Source organism: Hirundo rustica, chromosome Z (genome assembly GCF_015227805.2).
Source record: "Hirundo rustica isolate bHirRus1 chromosome Z, bHirRus1.pri.v3, whole genome shotgun sequence".
Classification (NCBI taxonomy): domain Eukaryota; kingdom Metazoa; phylum Chordata; class Aves; order Passeriformes; family Hirundinidae; genus Hirundo; species Hirundo rustica.
In genome coordinates this window covers 12,895,842-12,916,676 of record NC_053488.1, presented here as the reverse complement: position 1 = coordinate 12,916,676, position 20,835 = coordinate 12,895,842, and the positions used below count along the sequence as shown (strand labels likewise).

Below are 20,835 nucleotides of genomic sequence, written 5' to 3'. Positions count from 1 at the left end.
TAAGGATGTAACATTGCAGAAAGCTCTCTGCCATTCATATTCGAATTTTCAAGCTTTTTAAAGTGGCCTAAACACCTCTTATGAAAAGGACACTCCTTTTTCTTCCACAAGCAATATGCTTTTACTTGAAATAGAAGAGTTCATTCCTTATCAAGAAAGCCCGTTTACATTTTCAAGGAAATTTAGTATGTTAAGGGAAATGCTGCAAGTAAATGACAATAAAATTCTACCAAAAAACCCACGGCCTTTCTCCTCTCCTCATATAAAACAATTTGAGCCTCAAGATGCAATCTGTGATGTCCTCATTCCAAAACACCTTTAAAAACAAATATAGTATCATAATTCTAATATTCGAAACTCTTCTAAAGCATGAGCGAATCTTCAGTTGCTATTAAGTTCATTATATAAAATCTATATCCTTTCTCTGACAAGAATATTGACATACACAGCAGAAGCCCAGACCTCACTCCTAAAATAGTCTTGCACTTGTTATTTTAAAAAAGGCATTATCCTACCTCAGTAATTTACACCTATTTCTTAAAGAACACTCAAAACCCTAAACAGACTCAAACTCTAAACAGTCAATTGTCTCATACATTAATGCAATCTTCATGCACAACACAATACTGAAGAAGACCTGAAGACATATTTACTCAGCTAAGGTAGTATTATGAAAATTGAAGTTATTTTATGTAAAGAAGATACTTGCCTTAAGAACAGATTTATCTAGATTTGCAGCAGCACTGGAATCTGCCGTTGAACCAAAACTGTAAGTTTTCGGACCTGCTAATTGCAAATAACCATCAATTACACAAAACCCACAAAGAACATTGTTTAACACAGCTAAAGCAGACCTAATACAACTCAGGTTAGTGCAAACTATTACACTAACTTACCGGAAACTTGCAGGTAAATAACAACAATAATCAAGAAATGCCTTGAACAAGGAAGAGTGAAGAGGGCTATGACCCTTGGCAGCCAAAATATGAAATTCAAAAGGTATAACGAGAAGAAATGGGATTGACTGCTCACTCTCTGAACACTGAAAAAGGATTGTCAAATATGGAAGTAAATGGCAGTTTCAAAAGCAAGCCTGTTGAGGATTTTTTATTACAAAGTGCATAGCTATGTAACAGAACCCTTTGCTACTAAAGCTGTGGACAGTGGACATTCACTGAGGTCCAAGGGCAGACAGAACAGTTTTGCAGTAAAGAAATCTATTGATAAAGGAGAGCATTGAAAAAATAATTACATCTGCCTCAGGGAGACCCTAAGCCTATAAGAACATCCTACAGCAATATCACTACGTATCTGATCTGTTCTTATCTACTTACCTGCTTTTGTCTCCCATCTAAGAGAGGCCACTAAATTACAGAAGCCTTTGGTCTGCTCTGGTTAGTCTTAAATACTTTTCATTTAACAGCTATTAACCCAAACCCAAATTCACAAAATTATTTATTGTCATTAGAATTACAACACGTAGCTTGCTATTGAACTTCGTCACTTTCAGAGCAGATATACTATGTCTGGTACTGCACAGGCAGAAAGAAACTGAGCAAGGCCACAGCTTCCACCACCCTGTGCGGCTGCAAGCTGCTCCAGGAGGCACAGCTACCTCCCAGCAGGTGGGCTGGGCAGCTCATCCGCGCTGGCCTGCCTGCAGAACAGCTCTGGGAGAGTCTGCTTTGAGATCAAACCATTATTCTGAGATGCAGTGTTGGGGTTTAGATTTGTTCCTTTTTGTCTTAAAGAATTTTTCCCCATAAGTTACTAGGAAACGAAGTGCTGATACTTAGAGGGTACTTGACTAACACAAAAGACGTGGCCAGGAGGGAGACGATCTCACTAAGTTTGGGGGAGGGAAAAGGACAGGGCTGGGGGGAACTATGGTTTTTTGGTGGGGTTTTTTTTGTTGGTTTTTTTTTTTCTTTCCCCTGGTCTCGGCATTGGAGAGGCACAGTCGGGCGGCTGTTCACTACGTGAGGAGTCCACTGTTAACGGAGGGTCCGGTCCTGGGAATTCTACCACCATCCAACATCTGTTCGTGTGCCCAGGAATTCTGAGCCCCTTCGCCTGCCCTGCTGGAGCTGGGCCAGCCCTGTCCAGCCGTCACGGCTCCTTCAGCACTGCTCACTTTGCCGGGACACCCCTCTGCCTGCTGGAGACCCTCGCCGTTCCAGCCACCAACCCCGGAGTTTTCCACCATTCCAGCTTGGTGCTCTCCGGGTCCCAAGGGATCACACTGCCCCGGGCTTTGTGAAACAAAGCCCCTCGAGATTCCTGGTTCTGATTATTATTAATGCTGTAGTTGTTGTTTGTTTGTTTGCCTTGTTATACTTACTAGTAAAGAACTGTTATTCCTTTCCCCATAGCTCTGACTGAAAAAGCCTTTTTATTCTTCCAAATTATAATAGCTTGGAGGGAAGGGATTGGAATCCCCCATTCCTAGAGAGACCCCGCCCCTCCCTAGCAGATACCTGTCTTTCAAACCAAGACATGCAGTTACCAGGTTTTGGTAACTGCATTTCAGAAAAAGTATGGTGACCTCTGGTCAGGAGATACAAACAGCTGTCAGCACTCAGGATCTACTCACTGGCACTTACCGGTGGGCTCTTCAGAATATACCAAACTAGCTTTCACTTACACTGACTGATTTTTAACCACAGTATACAAACTGAGAAAGAAGCAGGATGTTTTCTGAAGAGGACTGAGCACCATGGTTATTGGAGGAATGGAAGACATAAGAAATACACTCAGTAGAGCCCAAACTCGCAAAAGCACAACAGATGAATTGGTTCGGGAAGCTTATACTAACAGATTACAAGACTTTTTCTTAAGTGGGACTCTCAGATGCCCTGGCCATCGCATGATTTGTTCACTGTTCACAAGACACCATGTTATATGGTATCTGAGCTACTTCTGGAAAAACTGGCTTATTGAAAATAGGCATCACACAGGGCTTCACAATAACAGTCTTTCAGACTGCCCTCAGAACAGTCACTCCTCATCTTACCTAACGCCACAGAAGTGCCTTCAGGCCTATAACATGTCTTGCAAGACAGACCAACACCCCCCGCCCCCTTAAAATCCACATTATATTTATTTTGATAATTTACAAAGCAAACACATAAGCAGAAGCTCTGGGAAAAGTGCCTTTCAAACACTTGCTTCACAGGAACCGCTTGATAACCTACTAACAAGACTTTCTGTAATTAACACATCGATGCCACCAAGGCTTATCTGCTCAGGGACACCCCTGGCAGCAGAATCACAGAATAGTTACTGTTGGAAAGGACCTTCAGAGATCATCCAACCCGGTACAAGCAGGACCACCTAGAGCAGGTGACAGGAATGAATTCAGGTGAGTTCTGTTTGTCTCAGAGAGGGAGACTCCGTGACCTCCTCCCTGGGCAGCCTGTTCCAGTGCCTTACCACCCTCAGAGTAGAGTTCTTTCTCTTGTTGAGGTGAAACGTGTCGCCTAACAGTTTGTGCCTATTATTCCTCATTCCGAGCACTATTGAAGAGTCTGGTACCATCCCCTTGCCACATATCTTTGAAATATTTATATACATTCACGTGGGCCCCTCTCAGTCTTCTCTGCACAGGCCCAGCGCCCTCAGTCTCTCCTCATAAGGAGCTGCATCATCTTTGTGAGCCTCCACTGGACCCTCTCCAGCTGCCCATCGTTTTTCTTGTACGGAGGAGCCTAAAACCGGACACAGACCATCAGACTTGGCCTCGCTAGGACCGAGTAGACAGGGAGGAGCCCCCTCCCTTGACCAGCTAGATAGGCAAGGCGGGCTGTAGCCAGGCCGAAACAGACCAGGAGCGGAGCAATTACAGCGGCCTCTCCCGACGCTGGGAAACACCAGTGGCCGGCCTCTCCTAACGCCGGACCCTCAGGGGCTCCAAGACGGCACTGCCCCTCCAGCCATGGCACCCTCAGCCGCCCGCACGGCACGGCACAACACAGCACGGCACGGCACGGCCGCTCCCGGGGCTCAGCACGCCGCGGTACCTTGTTTGACACGCGGCTCCTTGGAGGCAGGTGCTGGTCGCGGCGGGGCGATGCGGCTGCCCGGATCCGCGGCCGCGGCCACCCCGGCCTGTGCGGCGCGGGCGCGGGCGGTGGCAGTGGCGGTGGCGGCCGCATGAGCCGCGCTCCCCGCCCGTTGCTTCTTGTTGCGGCCGCCCATGACACCCCCGCCGCCCTGCGCGCGCGCGCGCACATCCGGGTACCGCGCTCGGCACGCCGCCGCCGCCGCTTCCCATTGGCCAGCGCCCCCAGCGCACGCGCGCGGGCCGCGCGGCCTGCGTCGGCTGTTCGCACATCACCTTCTAGGGCCGAAGGGCCAGGCGTGCGCCCAGGGAGGGCTCGGGGGCTGGTTCGGCATCGTGGACCGAGATCCCGGCCCGGAGGGAAATCGAGATCGAGCGCGGGCCGTGTGGGCGGCTACCGGTGCCTGGGCCGGAGAGAGTCTCCGTCGCCCCTCGGGGGGCGGGTTCGGAAGGGTCCCTCTCGCGCGAAGCGTGCGGTCCCGCGGGGGGCATTGTGGGAACCCGGCGGCTAAGATGGCGGAGGCCTTTGGGGATGAGCTCTTCAGCGTGTTCGAGGACGACGCGGCCGCCGCTGCTTCTGGCGCCAAGAAGAGCAAAACGGGCCCTGCCGAGGGTGCCAGGAGGCCGGGGTAAGGACGTGGAGCCGGGCTGGAGCTGCGGTACGGGGGGCGCTCTGGTGGCGGGGTGAGGGTTATAACGCTAGGCCCGGCTTCTGCCGGCGTGTTTGGGCTGCTGAGCCCCCTCGGGACCTCGGGAATGTGTGTTAGTTTCTGAAGGGAGGGTACCAAGAGGATGCAGCCAGGCTCTTCTTGGTGGTGCCGAGCAGTAGGACAAGAGGCAGCAGGCCGAAACTGATGCGCAGGAAGTTTCACTTGAACATGAGGAAGAACTTCTTAAGTGCGTGGGTAACTGTGCACTGGAACAGATTGCTCAGAGTTTGTGTAGTCTTCCTTACTGGATATATTTAAGTACCATCTGCATCCATTCCTGTGTAATGTGCTCTAGGATGGTCCTGCTTGAGCAGGGGGGGTGGACCGGATGACCTGCTGTGGTCGCTTCTAAGCTGACCCGCTCTGTAATTCCGTGACCCGCTTTCCCAGGATCCCTGGCTCTAAAGCTGTAGCCAGGCCTGGCTTTGTGGCTGGCCAGCTGGGGAGTGTGGGGAACGTGGTCGCCAGCTTATCTGGGGACTGGTTTGAAATTCCATGGCTGTTTTTGTGGGTGGAGTTACCTGGGTTGTTCCCCAAGTGCAGTGGGATCACAATTGCCCTTAAGGTATCTTTTTTTTTTTTTCTCGAAGTACATTAATGAGGTAAAATTTAAATTTCTTATGTGTTTATGTTGCAGAAAACGATTGGAAGAAAAGCCTTCAGTACAAGCAATAGTCAAGCCAAAAAGGGAAATTGAGATTGATAGTACTGAACATGTTATTTTGGGAAAAAAACCAAAATTGGAAGATGTTTTATCAGAAGATGTGAAGTAAGTGCTCGGCTTAATGTGTACAGTAGTCCTAGCAAGCTGTCCTGGTTAGCCACGTGCAGGTTGGGAACAGTTGATACAAAGTAGTTTTGCAATGTTTTCCTGTAGAAATGAATTTGCACGAGTTTCATTTTCCGTTACCTTTTTAAGTGAGAACGTGCTGCCAGTGCAGCCTCGTCAGTGATGAATGCTGGGTGTATTTAAAATAATAATGCACACCTGTAGGCATTTGCAGTGGAAAATGTTCCTGAATTTGTAGTTACTCATTTGAATTGGTGACTTGTGGTCAAAGCCATCGTTGATTTCACACAGAGCAGGAGATAAGCTGGAAAGTCATGTGAGGACCAACAGGCTTGCTGTTGAAAGATATAGTTGGCTTGGGGTATAGGAGGAGTAAATTGGCAGTAAGACAAACAAGGCTTTTGAGGCATCTAAGGTGGTAACTGCAGTGTCAGTGGGTCTTTCTTATATTTTTTTTGAAGTTTAATGTCGGATTTTCTGTGAGAAGCTCATGAGAAGACTTCTCAAAACACTGTAAACAAAGGGTAAGCACATAGAAGCAAAACATAATCAGAGCCAATGTTTTAAGTAATTTTCTGTGTTAGTGGTAGAATGTGTGCATCAGAAATAAACAGTTTCATGCATTGGGATTGCAGTCTCTTCTTGTGACCATGGGAGAAGGAACTGGTAAAAGAGGGGCCTTGTCCTCAGGCAGGTGCTTGGGATGCTTCAAGCTCCTCTTACTGTCTTCACTAGTAGCAGGAGTACAGGTCTTGAATTTTGTTTCATTGTGTCTTGAAAAAAGTCCTCATATAATCATAAAACTTTTTGAGTCAATGTGACCCAAGTGCCATTTTGTGGTGCAATTTTTTGAGTCACTAGCTCAAGTAGATTTATGTGGTAGCAAAATTTTAACTTAAAAGTAATAGTCCAGGTAGTCGCCTCTGCAGCCTGTCCATGCCAAGATTGTGCATTCCCTTTTTTAATGTTGCAGAGGTGAAATTCAACATGTTCATGTTTATAAAAGCGAGGATTTTTTAATATGTTTTGGCAATCCTAACTCATCTTTTTAGTCTGACAGATCTGATGCCTCAAGTAAAGGTGCAGTCTGTGGAAACTGTTGAAGGCTGTACACATGAGGTGAGTGCAGTGAAAACGTACATGAAAAATAGAGACTTGTTACACCTAATTGTGTGTATCACTGATGGTTTAACAGTGTTATTTATTCTGCTTTTTATACCACAGAATTTTTATCTTGGAAAAGGCCTTTGAGGTCATTGAGTCCAACCATTAACCCAGCACTACCAGGTCCTCCCCTAAACCTTGTCCTGAAGTGCCACATTTGCGTGTCTTAAATGGCTTCAGGGATGATAACCACTTTCCTGGACAGCCAATGCTTGACAACTCCTTTGTAATGCCCAGTCTCCCCTTTCACAGTGTACGGTCATTTCATATTCTCTTTTTGCTTGTTACCTCAGAAAAAAGACTGTCCCCCACCTGGGGATGCCTGCAGTTCTACGTAAGAGTTGTTGTGGCCCAAGGGCGGGGCCTGGGACTTGACCTTGCTGAATTTCACAACAGCGGTCTTTGCCCACTGATCTAGTCTATCCTGATCCCTCTGCAAAGCTTTCCTGCACTCCAGCAGAAACAGTATTTCATAGTATGTTTAAGGTTGTGAAAAGTTTGAAGTCTGTATCTGACACTAAGCATGCACGAAATGGACTTGAAAAATAAATAGGATAACTTACCAGAAGTAGTTTCAATCATAGTTACAATGAAATGAGTGACTGTGAAAGACTCGATGGTAATGTTGATAGGTTTCCATATTTGTAAGGTACCGAGAACATTTGAGGAGAAACAATTACTGATTAGTAAAATATGTTTCTGTTTGTAGTGTGGTCAATGCATTGAAGTATTTTGCAACTCTGGTTCAACAATGAAAGGCTCCCTTGTAAAGCTGATTACTGTTGAAAAATATATTTTGGTAAAAAAAACAGGGTGGGTTTTTTTTGTGCACATTTTTGAGTTATGTTGATAGACATAACAAATTCGAATATGAAAAATACAAACTATTAATGCTTTCTTAAATTAGTATTTTCTGGATTCATCATGCATCCATATGTGACTATTAGAAAGCGTTTGTATGAGAATCAAATATGTGAATTTTAACTTCCTTGTACTTCTATGGTCTTTTTCTCCTCTGTGCTGTTTTCCAGAACTAACTCAAATTAATTAGGGTCACATTCAAGGACTCTGTACCATCAGACTTCCATAAGGAGGGAACTGTATATACAGTTGCTGATCAGGGTGCTAAAACCTGTGTGTGTGTTCAGTTTTGGGATTTTCTGAGATGTCTGATAAAGGTTTGCCATCACTTAGTAACTGAAGAGAGCTTATGTATTTAAAGTGGATAAATATGAGATACCAACCAGGACCGGGAATGTTACCAGTATAAATACAGTGTATTTGGATAGGGAATGTTATCAATGTGAGCTCAGTAATTGCTTTGAGCACCCACTGGCCAGAAGACACGATTGTGTCTTTGCTGAAAAGCGAGTGTTCCAAGGTAGTTGAAGTGGTAATATTCACACAAGACAGTGGGGATATCAGAGACATGAGAGAAGCAGCGCTGTTGAGGCAGGAGAATATAGAGATTGATTGAGAAACTCTTGAGAGGAAGGAATGAACCCTTGATACATGAGCTTGTAGAAACAGGATAACAGAAATTCAAATTGGTTTTCATACACTTCACATTGCCAGAAATGTCACTGCTGTGGACACAGAAATCTGCAACTCTTTTTATTTTAAATGTATTTCATAGGTTGCGCTTCCAGCAAATGAGGAATTCACAGGTCTGAAGCCCAGAACTGGAAAAGCTGCAAAAGTATGTGGTAGATTCCATTTATTTTTCTTTTTGTACATGCTTTACATAGTAAGTGAGAGTAGAGAGAAAAATTATGTACTTTGTCAGTAAGGTCTGTAAAAGATGATCTATCATAAATAAAATTGATGTTTTTATATTTAAAATTTGGTAGAGGAAATTTCATAGTTGAATGAGGTGGATAGGGTGTTATGATGTTGGTTCTTTCTGTAACATCAGGCAGGGGCAGCATTCTAGTTCTGTTTCTAAACTGGTAAATTAGTGAAAATTCAGTCATCAGGGCAAGATTTTCATTTGCTAAGACAACAAGACATAAGCAAAGATCTTAGATATGGTATGAGATAAAAATATTTAAATACAAAGTCGTTGCATAATACTGGGTTAAGATCAGAAATTACAGGTATCTGCAGGATTTAATTTCTGTCTCTAATTTACAGCTAGGTCAGTCGGAAAATTAGATTTAATTCTGTCTTAAACTAATGTAATGTTTTTGCTTTTATCCTTCTAGGAATATCCATTTATTCTTGATGCCTTCCAGAGAGAAGCTATTCTTTGTGTAGATAATAATCAGTCTGTGTTAGTGTCAGCTCACACCTCAGCTGGTAAAACTGTCTGTGCTGAGTAAGTACTTTTCTAACAGGCTCTAATCAAAGAACAGTGTGATGTCCCTTCTGTCACTTTCATGAACCATCAGTAGCTGTTGTGTCCCCATTTCTTGATACAACATTTAGTCCATCAGTGTTGAAATTGAATTGGTTACTCTTGAATATAAAAATGATATCTTTCGTGATTTACTGGGTAGTGGAAGGCTTAATTTGTGTTTAAGCTTAGCTTTTGTATTTAAATGTCAAGATGTTACTGTATAGATTGTAATGGAAGTTTCTTCATTACAGATTTCTCTAAACGTAGAAAAAATATCTTTGTTTTCTAGCCCCTGGCTAGAACTAGTAAGGACCTTTCTTCGGTGGTTTTTTAGTTTGTTAGAGTCTGTAGTTTGATTTAGTCAGCAGCTTCTCTGTCAAGGTTTGGTTCAGACAGTGAAGTGCAGACCTGAATTGAGAAGTGAAATGTACATGAAGATGTATTAGAGCACGTGTTCAAGTAATAATAGGTTTGTTGTGACATACTTACAGTTTTTCAATTAAACTACATGTCCATAAAAATCATCTAACTTGGTGTTTAAAGATTTCTTACTCTCCAAAGATGCATATGTAGTTGTACTGAACTTATATATGAAATGCTAGATGTATTAGAGCATGGATTCAAATGCTGTGGATCATTCTCTTGGTGTTCTGAATTGCACAATTTATTTTGTTCTTAAGCAAAGTAACATGCTCTATATTCCTGACAGCTCTTAATATGGATATTGTTTGAATACAGGTATGCAATTGCCCTGGCTTTAAGGGAAAAGCAGCGTGTGATATTTACAAGTCCAATTAAAGCTTTGAGTAATCAGAAGTACCGTGAGATGTATGAAGAATTTCAGGATGTTGGTTTGATGACTGGGGATGTCACCATTAATCCAACAGCATCTTGTTTGGTAATGACAACTGAGGTGAGATCAGACATTAATTCTTGATCAGTGGTTTCTTCTGCCCTTTTTGATTGGGGAGGTCTAATTTGTAAAAGACTAAAATGGCCTAGTTAGGGTATAAAATGTTCTTAAGTTCATTATTACTCATTTGAATGTTTTAACATTTGGTAAATCTCTGTGAATTTATGCTTTTGAACTGCAAGTAAGGAACTTCTGTTTCTAATGTGGAGAGAGTCAGAATTTAATTTCCTGCATGCTGAAGACACTGCGTGTTCTGTAGAGAAATGCCAAAAGTTAAATTTTGTAAATCCCGTGTTCAGTATTTTGTTCTAGAAAGGCAAAATAGGGGAGAGCAAAATCATTGAAGGATAGTTGAGTGGTTCACAGTAGGTGCTGGAACTCCAGGAATATGTAGCTTTTCACCTTTGGTAACAAAGTACTATTTACAGAGTTCTGTCACATTTCTATTGTAGAAATGCAGCCATGAGTTGGAATTTTGCTCTTTTTGCCTTTACCTCAAAGGAACAGACATAGCTGTAATAGGAAAAGATTAGAGAGATGGAATGATTTGATTTCTGACAAAAGATTTCTTCTTAATCACAGGGAGGTTATCTTAGGATGAGGTAAAACGAGGGCTTTGCAGAAGCAGACCCGTAGAGCTGTAACAATTTCCTACCAGTGGAAGCTGGGAGAAATACATTGTTTCATTCTTTCATGTTCCTTTCAGAGAAACCAGTTTTTCTCAGGTTTTGAGGCTGCGAGATTGGAATGAACTTGGAAAGCATCTCAAAACCTATCTTTAAATGCTTTTATGTTTTGTGCAAAGTATGATTTTGTATAGCCATGTAAATGTGATCCAAAAACTCCGGCAGTTTCTTACCGATGTCCATGTAACATGTTATTTCATGTGAAGGGACTCAACTTTTGCTTCCTTTTCTAGATCTTGAGAAGTATGCTTTACAGAGGTTCTGAGGTTATGCGTGAAGTCGCATGGGTTATTTTTGATGAAATTCACTACATGAGAGATACAGGTATCCTATATGTCGTATTTTTCTTTTTTCCAATCTTTGAATTTTTTGCCCAAGAACAGTTTCTTTCTCTTTTGAAGAATTAAGTCTTATTTTCTCTTAAAATCTGTCATCTTTTTGTATAAATAATTCATAATTTGTTTCCTACTGAATTTACATAAATATGTGTTGCAGTTTGTATTTTCTTCACCAAAGCAGAAACAACTTCAAGGGAATTTGATATACCCCACTTGTGTAGGGATTTGGGGTTTTTTTTCTTTATTTTGTTTTTAAGCATGCTGTTCTTTGGCTTCGGGGATCATCACATAAGTTTCCCATATGCCTTTCCATTTTCAGAGCGTGGTGTGGTTTGGGAAGAGACTATTATTTTGCTTCCTGATAATGTACATTATGTGTTCCTTTCTGCAACTATTCCAAATGCCCGTCAGTTTGCTGAATGGATCTGCCATCTTCACAAACAGGTTATATTTCTGATACACTGTACCTCTGTGCTTTTTGTCTTGTGGCATAATACTGCGTGTTTGGTTGATAACTGGACCTCTGAGTATCTTTTTAGTAATTTTATAGCTTATAGTTGTTAGTGTAGATCATTCCTGTCTTCTCTAGCTATATTCCTACTTTTGCAGGTATACTGGCTGTTGCTTGTAAATGGCAACATTAGAGCTGTTTCTTAATGTTTCTTAATGTTTATTTTCCACAATTATTTAGGCACCTGTCTGATTACAGAAAGCATTCTGAGTTATGAAACATGGTGAACAGACTGTGATTTTCTGAGGGCTGATAGACAAGCTGTTATTGGGAGAATTTGGCTGAGGAGCTCTGTAAAAGGCCATGTAGAAATCAAAAGCAAATCTTAAATCCATAGGAAATACTATATATGCTTGCAAGCAAGTGACAAAAGTGTTATCTAAGAAATCTATCCTGTCCTGTAGCCTTCAGTTTTTAAATTCTACTCTCATTTTTCTAAGACATGCTTTTATAGCAAAGACTCTGTGAGTTAGAACTGGGGAATTTGGTATCAGCAGGAGGTTGGTCCAATTTAAAAAAATATCCTGGAGATTGATTCTTATGTTGTTTGTGATGAAGGGTATATAATATAAAAGATGTCTACTTGACTTTGTGTTGCAGACCATTAGATTGTAGATTTTTTAAATGTAGAATTATGTAATATTTAAAGTTTCAAAGGAATTTTAATGTGGTTTTTTTTTCCCCTAAACAAGCCTTCTCCATGCATCAAAACCTTAAATGCTCATGAAGGTCTGCTGTGAGTCTTTCTTAAGTGTTTTGATAATACTTCAGGCCTTTTTTACAAAACACAAATTAACAGGTTTTCCTTTGATTTTAGGAGATGTTAATATTTCAAGTCTGTCTAATAATGCTGAAAGAAGTACTGGTGGTCTTTACTTTTTGTTTTCATGAGAAAGAGTTTTTGTAGCCAACTTCTGTTCTAAAACATTTGCAAACTTTCATTTTCTTAAGCAATGTCATTAATACAAAGCCCATATTCAGGAAAGACAATTTGTTGTCTTAGTTTCTGAAAGCTTTACTTTCTGATTTGTAGAAAGTTGTCTTTTAATAGTAATGATTGGATTTTGCATCAAGCAATTGATATTACAGTGAAAATTATAAAATATTTATGTAAATTTCTTCTTTACAGCCTTGCCATGTGATTTACACTGACTATCGACCCACTCCACTGCAGCATTATATATTTCCAGCAGGCGGAGATGGACTCCATCTGGTTGTTGATGAAAATGTAAGGAATGCTCAGTTTGTCTGAAAGGTTGTTTTCCTCACTTAAAAGCTTGTGCTCTTGCAAAATTTGGATAGGCTATATAAAGCATGCTTTAGATAAGATCAAGTGAGTAATGGTTATCTCTGAATTGCTTTTAGATTTTTGGAGTCTTACACAAGAAATTTGTTTTATTATCTAATGTCAGGCAATCAGCTGAGATTGATTGCAATCAGCTGATACTTCCCTGAGATGTCTTAAGTGCCCACATCCTTTCTTGTTTTCTAAAATGCATGCTGCTTTCTGTAAATTTGCAATGTAGTTGATGTTTCTTGTACTGTTTCTCGCTCAAAAGAAAATGTAATGGCATGTAAATTTGACTTTAGTCAAGAGAGCAAAATAATTTCTTTAGGTGTTTTTGAACTAAAAACTTGTTTAAAATTTATCATTGGCTCACTCAGCAGTTGCTAATGCCGTAAGCAGTAGTGCTGCACTTGAAGATAGGCCTTCATTGGGCCTTCCTAAAAGTTTTGGTCATTCAGCAGGTCTGGCACGGTGAGTAGTGTAGTAGATAGAACAGTGAGCAGTAACTTAAGAGACACAACGCTGTAATTTTGAGCTGTGACACTGACCTTGTAATAGCTTATGCATTATTTTGGTCATTTTACCTGTGTATATATGGGGTAATGGTACTGGCTGTGCAAAGCACTAAGTGTTTTTCAGTGAGCTTTGTAATTATTTACAAAGGTTTTGTTTTACATCTAGGGCGATTTCAGAGAAGATAATTTTAATACAGCAATGCAAGTGCTTAGAGATGCAGGAGACTTAGCAAAAGGGGATCAGAAAGGCAGGAAAGGAGGAATAAAAGGTGAGTTTGAACCCATTTTGTGGTAATTTTTTTTCAAAGTTGCAAGCTGTACTTGTGTCCTAAATACTCCTTAAGATACTTTCTGTTGTAAAATTTAATTTAAATTAGTGTAATCTTTCTGCAGGTCCTTCAAATGTTTTTAAGATTGTGAAGATGATCATGGAAAGAAATTTCCAACCTGTGATTATTTTCAGCTTCAGTAAGAAAGACTGTGAAGCCTATGCACTTCAGATGACAAAGTTAGACTTCAATACAGGTACAGAAATCCAGTTGAATTCTATTCACAGATGTGGTTTGTTGTGAAATACTACTTTTCCTGTTGAACATTTTGTGTAAAACCAAAAGGAAAATACATACTGCTTTTTTAATTTACTATGATGGTATCTTTAAGCTGTATTTAGTAGAAAGGTATTGATGCACAGAGTACGTGGTCATCACAATGTCAAACTGTTCATCAATTTTAAACTCTATTTCTTGCTCCAGTATGCCACTTATTATGATAATAACACAAGGGTTCCTAGGAAATTCTGTCTATAGTGGGAGAAGACTGATCATAAAAAAATATTTCCTAAAATTTTCTTGTTAGGTTCATTAGAAAAATGGTATACTCTCAAGTCCAAACAACTGTATAAAAAACCACTAGAACTGGACTATTCTTTCACGACAATGCTATTCATTTTTCTTTATTTCTTTCTTCCCCTTGCTTCTCAAAATTAAAAGGTAAACAAAGAAGAATTTTTTCATCTTGGACTAAGACCAAGCTTTGAAAATAAGTTGAAGCTCATTGCTTCTTGGAAATCTAAAGAGTTTTAACAAAAATAAGGAATTTGTTGTAAATCAGTGTACTGTTTAATGTTTGTGAGCTGTTCAGAGTTCTTGCCCACTTACTTGCTCCAGTCTCTACACATTTTGGTTCAGTGTGGCAGAACAATGCCGATGTTTCTGTCAGAAAATTTAAAGATATGTGTAAATGCAGAGGTGCATTTTAAAGTTTTTTTCAGAATCACACCTTTGAATGTATATTCTTGATATTCATACTACTCAATGGAAAGGGTGTAAACTGAGAGTTAACAGGGAGGAACCTCTATGTCCACGCAAACAGGGACTTTTTAGGTAGAAGAGGAACGGGGGAGGCTTATGAAATAGGCAGGGAGCACATAAGACTGATAAATCCCAAGCTTTGAAGTAGTGGAAATTTGGGCTATTCTGAAAGGTTATTCTAGTTTTCTTGTCCTGATCATCTGCTTCTGGTTACCATCTGGCTCCTCTAGGCTTATTGAAGTCTTGACCGCCTGACCCAGTGTGGGTGGTTTTGTGTAGACTTCAGAGTATTCCACTCAATTTTTATTGTACAATTTCGTAAATATTAGAACATGGTATTGCTTTATTTACATCTGGTATTAGCCTTCTGCATTTTATAGTAACTTACAAATTGCCTTCTTAGATGAAGAAAAAAAAATGGTTGAAGAAGTCTTCAATAATGCAATTGATTGTCTCTCAGATGAAGACAAAAAGCTTCCTCAGGTGAGTGGAGATTGAAAAGGGTTCTTTTGAATAGAGTTGAATTGCTGCTATCCTGTTTTCCGCAACTTGTGAAGCTGTGGCTGTTTTGTAGAGGGTACAGGTGTTATAAAACTGGATAATCTCATTCATCTCCCCAGATTTTAGTATCTTCTGCATTGCTTCTTGTCATTTTGAAAGAGGTGATAAGGATTCCTTCTAGATGCAGTTCTATCAGATGACGTATGTCACAATTAACAGTGGAGTTCCTACACATTGTTTTATTTTTTCCAATTATGTTTTTAAGTAAATGTAAGAGTTTATAAAGAGGTAGACCTGAGTTAAAACAGTCTGGAAAAAGTTCAAGTGTGCACTTAGTTATTGATTGCTAAGGCTTTCAAAAAGTTGTGTTGATGCATCTGGAATCTATTTTATTGTATAATGACCAAGCATAGTGATGTTTTCCCTTGTTTACAGTGGAAAAATACAAGCTTCTAAGCAGAATATTACAAGTTTGAAGGGATAGTTATTTTATTTTAAATTGGGAAATAGCAAATTACATGAACATTAAGAGCAGTGTTGAGGCTTCCCATACAACTTTGAGTAACAAATGCTACAATTTGTTTGCTGGTCTTTTATATGTTTCTTCCCAGGTTGAACACGTGCTTCCCCTTCTGAAGCGAGGAATTGGTATTCACCATGGTGGTTTGCTTCCTATCTTAAAAGAAACCATAGAAATCCTTTTCTCAGAAGGCCTAATAAAGGTATTTTTCATGTCTATCTCTAGTTTGTTGTGAATACATGGCTGGTAATACTGAAAATCCAAGAAGTACGCCTTAGCTCAGGGTGTATGCTAGTATTACAATGGAGACCTACACAATTGCAGCTGTAGTTTTAAGTATTCCAGATTTTATTCACAAGTATTTGAACTTAGAGTGCCTAACTTAAATATTTTCTTCAACTATCTTATGTTACATCTTGCTCCCATAAACGACTATGGACATTTACCAAACTGACTGTTGGTTGTTCTAAGGACAAATACTCAGAAAAACGTAACCTTGGGTGAAAGTTGTGGTAGTTTTTTTTTGATGGCTAACTCCTGTTTTTTTCTTGCAAACTTGAAATTGAAATTAATTACTATTCTTGATTAATATTATTTGCACTCGATTATGTTTCCTTTTGGAGTTTTCACGTGGTCTCATCTATTTAGTTTTCATGCTTTCCCAGGAAAAATAAGGGAAGACAGAAAGGTGGTTTTGATCCAGTTTTTAAGTATTGAATATGCCTGTGTTCCCTGTATTGACTGCACAGATATATTAAAATCCAGAGAGGTTTTGTGTAGCAGTCTCTGACTATTTTCATGTTTGCTTGAGATCCTTTTTTTTTTGGCTCGCTTAACCTTAGTCTGTTTATTTAGGCCTTATTTGCGACAGAGACTTTTGCTATGGGAATTAATATGCCAGCCAGAACTGTGCTGTTTACAAGTGCCAGTAAATTTGATGGGAAGGATTTCCGATGGGTAAGTAGTGAAGAGGTTCTGTCAAATAACTGAATTATTTAGACCTTATTAGGATTAAATTTACTTCTGATGTATTCACCTCAATGTAGTAGAAAACAGAAAATACTTTTTTCTTTCAATATCTTCCTGTCTAGTCCATTTATAGTTAGTACACAAATTTCTGAAGACAAGGTTTATCAGTTTATCCGTGAGATTGTTTAATAGATACATGCAGGTTAGCAGTGGACATTGGATTAGACTAAGACTTCTGCACACCTTCTCCAAAACCATGAGACCCAGATATTTTATTCTGTGTCAGAGAACTCTGGAGAGTAAATGGGCTTCGTATCCTATCATAATGATGATTAATTTTGACTGACTCAAGAAAAGAGGTCATTTTCCTTGGAAGAGAATTGTTTTCTCACAGGAGCATTTTTTGCATAATTATAAAATTTTAGACATTAAAACCAGATCTGTGGTTTACTTAAAATAAAAATGAGGTCTTGCAAATCGTTGTGGCAAAGCTTTGTAAGAGCCATGGCTTCTTATCCTTCAAAGGTGGGAAAATTGCGGTGAAAGGGACAAGTGACTTTGACCCATGAGTTATGAAGTAAACATTTCTTCAGTCTTAGTTTGGGCTGTTCAGTGCCACTATTCATTCTGATTGCGTAAGATACATAAAAGAATGGGTTACCTTTGAGACAGCATAAATGTGGAACTTCTGAAATTATTTAGCACAGTTTGCCAAAGTAGTTTATGACATCTTACCTGAAGTGAAACTGGGAGAGTTGTTGAGAATGCAGTTCCAGATGACAAAACCCCTGTTACACAACTTGTTGAGACATACGTAACCAGTTGTAGCTGCCTATTGACCATGTCCCAGTTCTTTATAAACTCTTCCATTTCACAGTTAGGAGGCATAAAAATACTCCTTTTACAAGTATCAGTATGTTGATGTTACTCTTGAGTAATTTGAATGAAACGACACATTACTTCAAGATTGTGGAGAGGCATTATTAGTATGTTGGAGATCTATTATTTCTCCAACATGCTCAGCAACCTTCCATTATAAAAGACATTAGTAAATTGGTTTTTGTGCTTATAAAAATGATGCACCATTATAGACAGCTGTAAGAACATTAGTTAACTTTTACTGCTGACTTATATTATTCATAGTCATGGATTTATATTGTTGTTTCATGGTAATTATGACTAATGAAGTCAATCTGGATAACTCTGATAAATTAGATAACGCTTCTTTGCTAACTTTTATACATCATGTCACTTACTGTGCAATTGTAATTAGCATGTTATGCATTCCCACTAATTTCTTGATGTTTGTTAATTTATTTTTTTTTCATTTTATTGTAGATATCCTCAGGTGAATACATTCAAATGTCAGGTCGTGCAGGACGCCGAGGCATGGATGACAGGGGAATAGTAATTCTTATGGTGGATGAAAAAATGAGTCCAACAATTGGCAAGCAGCTTTTGAAGGTAGGAGAGACATTATTTGGTTTCTTTTCTCTCAGCAAGATTATCTCACTTGAGTAATGTTACGTGGAAAGTTATTCACCTTAGACAAGAAGATCGTGCCAGGTAGAAGATGACAACTAAAATTAGCTCTCAGTGAATTCTCAGAGGAGTTACTATTGTGAAACAAAGTCAGAAGACTAATGCCTTCCTTATTGGTACAAAAGTAGTATCATCCTTTTTTGTATAAAAGGGCTATCAGATGGGACAAGTGTAACTATCCTGTTTTCCTAGTGATAGCACTACTGCTGTAATATTCTGTTTGTTTCTTGGTGACTGCCATCAGTTTAAGGATTGTGGTAAACTAGGAGAAGGTTTGAGCTTTCACAGGAGTTTACAGTACTAAATTCTCGGTTCATGGTGATGAAATAAAACTTTGTGAATGGACTGTCAGTGTGATAGACAAAATGGACAAGGTCATGCAAAAATGAGGTACATATGATAAAGAAGAAGTGGTTGTCAGTGTGCTAAAATCAGCTATGGACAAAAGACAGTTCTTGCAGAACATGTTGAAGTTTGGAAATTAAGAGGTTAAAAAAATCACTCGTGGTTGAGCTTGGCATTAAATTACAGGACTTCCCCGAACTGTAATGGGAGTTGTTACAGATTATCACACTAAAACTCTCTTGCTTTATAATTTGGATATGAAGTACTGTACTCATTACACTTCTGTTTAAATTCCATGGCAAAAATAACCACAAAGAAATATAATAATCTATTGTGTGAGTTGCCTGTCTTAGGCTGCTTACACTAATTGTGCACACATGCTAAAATTGAAAACTCAGGGAGTTAAACTGCACTCTATTTAGGAGCTTGTAGCCTTGGTGCAAATACCAGGTTTTTGTGTTAAAGCATATACGGTATTACTAGATTTAGTATAAATTGTGGGGATCATCTCAAGTCAGCATCAAGTTACGTTAACGAAAGACATGTAGCTGTTGCCAAAAAAAAAAAAAAAAAAAAAAAGAAGCCAATGGTTTTTTCAGTCAAATTAAAAACAAGGGGAAAAGTACTTATGTGGCTTCTGCTAATTATGCAGATGTGGCTTCTTTGTTGTATGTCTTGATCTGTCAATGCTACCTCTTAATCCATAATATATCTGTAAATATGTACATTACATAGAAGGTAATATTTACCTTCTTAGAGTCAGAATTTTCATGAATGCTGCATTATGGTTAACTAACCGGAAATCGGTAAAATAAATTTCAGAAATATTCATGATACGGTAACATTACATTTTGTGTTAATTTGTTAGTCTGGATTTGATTTATGTTTTCTCAGTGGAGCGTACATATATTTATTTCTTGATGTGCACTCTTAATGCATGTGTACATCTCTGAGATGTATGAAGACTAAGCTTTTTGACTACGTTTTGTGAGTTTTTAAGACTGTTTAAGAAAACAGATGTAATTTTGTGTCATACTTACTTTTAAAAAGGTTTTACACATTTGTACTTCCTCAGCTGAAAAATATAAAGCAGGATATACAAAATGAGAGAAGCAGAAGAGAATCCTTATAAATAGTATTTATTTAAAAAATCCCCAAAAAGGTTAATTTATATGAAATAATTGTTAATAGTTCAAGGAAAAAAATGGTATTTGAAGTATTTATCCTCATACTTTAAGAGATTATAAGCTCACCTATTCAGAAGGTGTGGTTCTTAAAGTTTGGAAAGTCAGTAGTTGAGAACTATAGAACACAATCGATCTGTATGAATTAAGATAGAAAAATAAGTAGTAGATCACTTACTTTCTTTTTGATACTGCCTTTGGGTTTTTTGTCAAGATTTTAAGAAAATGACTATTTCCTTCATTGAAACTACAAGATCTGTGGGTTTTCCGCCTTTTGAATTATAAGGAAATAAATGGGAAAAATAATGGCTTTTGCTTTCTATGTTATATCTTGCTTCTTCTCCACTGTTCTAAATGAATTAATGTATTTCATTAATTTTTGGTGCTACTTCCCTTGTGAACAAACATTGACTTTTAGATTTTTCTGAAAAAGATCAGAAGTGGCTAAAATGAAGGTATTGATGTTTCTGTAGCTTCTGTAACTATTTAGCCAATTGCTATAATGGCAGTAAAAGTAACTGTTGATGAGATTAGCAGTACCCCCTTTTTATTTTCATTGTTAAATACAAAACATCTAGAGGAAATTCCAAACAGGCCAAGGAAATCAATACAAACTAAAATTTCTGCTGTATTTACAATTCGTAGTCACCATTAAGTATGTCTCAGTTAGATTTTCCTTACTTACGGTATTTTTCAGTAGTAAGATCATTGCTATGCCTAGTGGTAACGTTCTGCTTTCAGGATAAGCTAAAGATTTATAGGAAAAACTCCAGAAGAAATAAGTTAGCCTTACTGAGAGTAATAGAACATTTACATAGAACATTTTTGTCATAGCTCTTCAGCCCTAAGGGGTGTCTGATCCAAACCATTTCCTGAACACTAGAGCAAAACATCTAGGAGTCGTGTTGTCAGCTGTCTCCCACCACGGTCGGTGAAGTGAGAGCTTTGAGCATATTGGTACCAGCAGCACTGCTGCAGCTGTGCAGCTTGGCTGTGGTGCTGTTCATTGCGACATTGTGTACAGTACTCCAGGCTTACTTTCAGCATTCCATTCTTAGATGGAGTTCTTACAAGGGAGTTTTGTAAATATTTCTTAAACTCAATAATGTAGATGTGTCTTCTGCAGTATAACTAGGTTTCTTTGTTTATCA

General features: G+C 39.2%; 2 protein-coding genes across 4 annotated transcripts in view; one reads left to right on the top strand and one right to left on the bottom strand.

The window, feature by feature from the left end:
- Nucleotides 1–4,396, bottom strand: part of DHX29 (DExH-box helicase 29) — a 31,680-nt gene extending 27,284 nt beyond the window's left edge. The window contains exons 1-2 of one of the 2 annotated variants that reach the window (XM_040089807.2): nucleotides 4,337–4,396; nucleotides 710–783 (exon numbers count right to left, since the gene is read on the bottom strand). Coding sequence is in view for 1 of the 2 variants with exons in the window: in XM_040089806.1 (XP_039945740.1) it covers nucleotides 710–783; nucleotides 4,020–4,197 (252 nt within the window). In the remaining variant the exon portion in view is untranslated. Of the gene's footprint in view, nucleotides 1–709; nucleotides 784–4,019; nucleotides 4,198–4,336 lie in introns of those variants that run through there. The other variant, XM_040089806.1, reaches the window with a different exon arrangement.
- MTREX (Mtr4 exosome RNA helicase) overlaps nucleotides 4,301–20,835 on the top strand; it is a 43,657-nt gene continuing 27,122 nt past the window's right edge. Inside the window, exons 1-15 of one of the 2 annotated variants that reach the window (XM_040089808.2) lie at nucleotides 4,301–4,689; nucleotides 5,408–5,539; nucleotides 6,613–6,679; nucleotides 8,361–8,423; nucleotides 8,929–9,041; nucleotides 9,801–9,975; nucleotides 10,895–10,985; nucleotides 11,319–11,443; nucleotides 12,640–12,738; nucleotides 13,480–13,582; nucleotides 13,707–13,838; nucleotides 15,027–15,106; nucleotides 15,736–15,846; nucleotides 16,500–16,601; nucleotides 17,952–18,077. In XM_040089808.2, the coding sequence (XP_039945742.1) occupies nucleotides 4,574–4,689; nucleotides 5,408–5,539; nucleotides 6,613–6,679; nucleotides 8,361–8,423; nucleotides 8,929–9,041; nucleotides 9,801–9,975; nucleotides 10,895–10,985; nucleotides 11,319–11,443; nucleotides 12,640–12,738; nucleotides 13,480–13,582; nucleotides 13,707–13,838; nucleotides 15,027–15,106; nucleotides 15,736–15,846; nucleotides 16,500–16,601; nucleotides 17,952–18,077 (1,635 nt within the window). In that variant the 5' untranslated portion in view covers nucleotides 4,301–4,573. The remainder of the gene's footprint in view (nucleotides 4,690–5,407; nucleotides 5,540–6,612; nucleotides 6,680–8,360; nucleotides 8,424–8,928; nucleotides 9,042–9,800; nucleotides 9,976–10,894; nucleotides 10,986–11,318; nucleotides 11,444–12,639; nucleotides 12,739–13,479; nucleotides 13,583–13,706; nucleotides 13,839–15,026; nucleotides 15,107–15,735; nucleotides 15,847–16,499; nucleotides 16,602–17,951; nucleotides 18,078–20,835) is intronic. The other variant, XM_058424080.1, reaches the window with a different exon arrangement.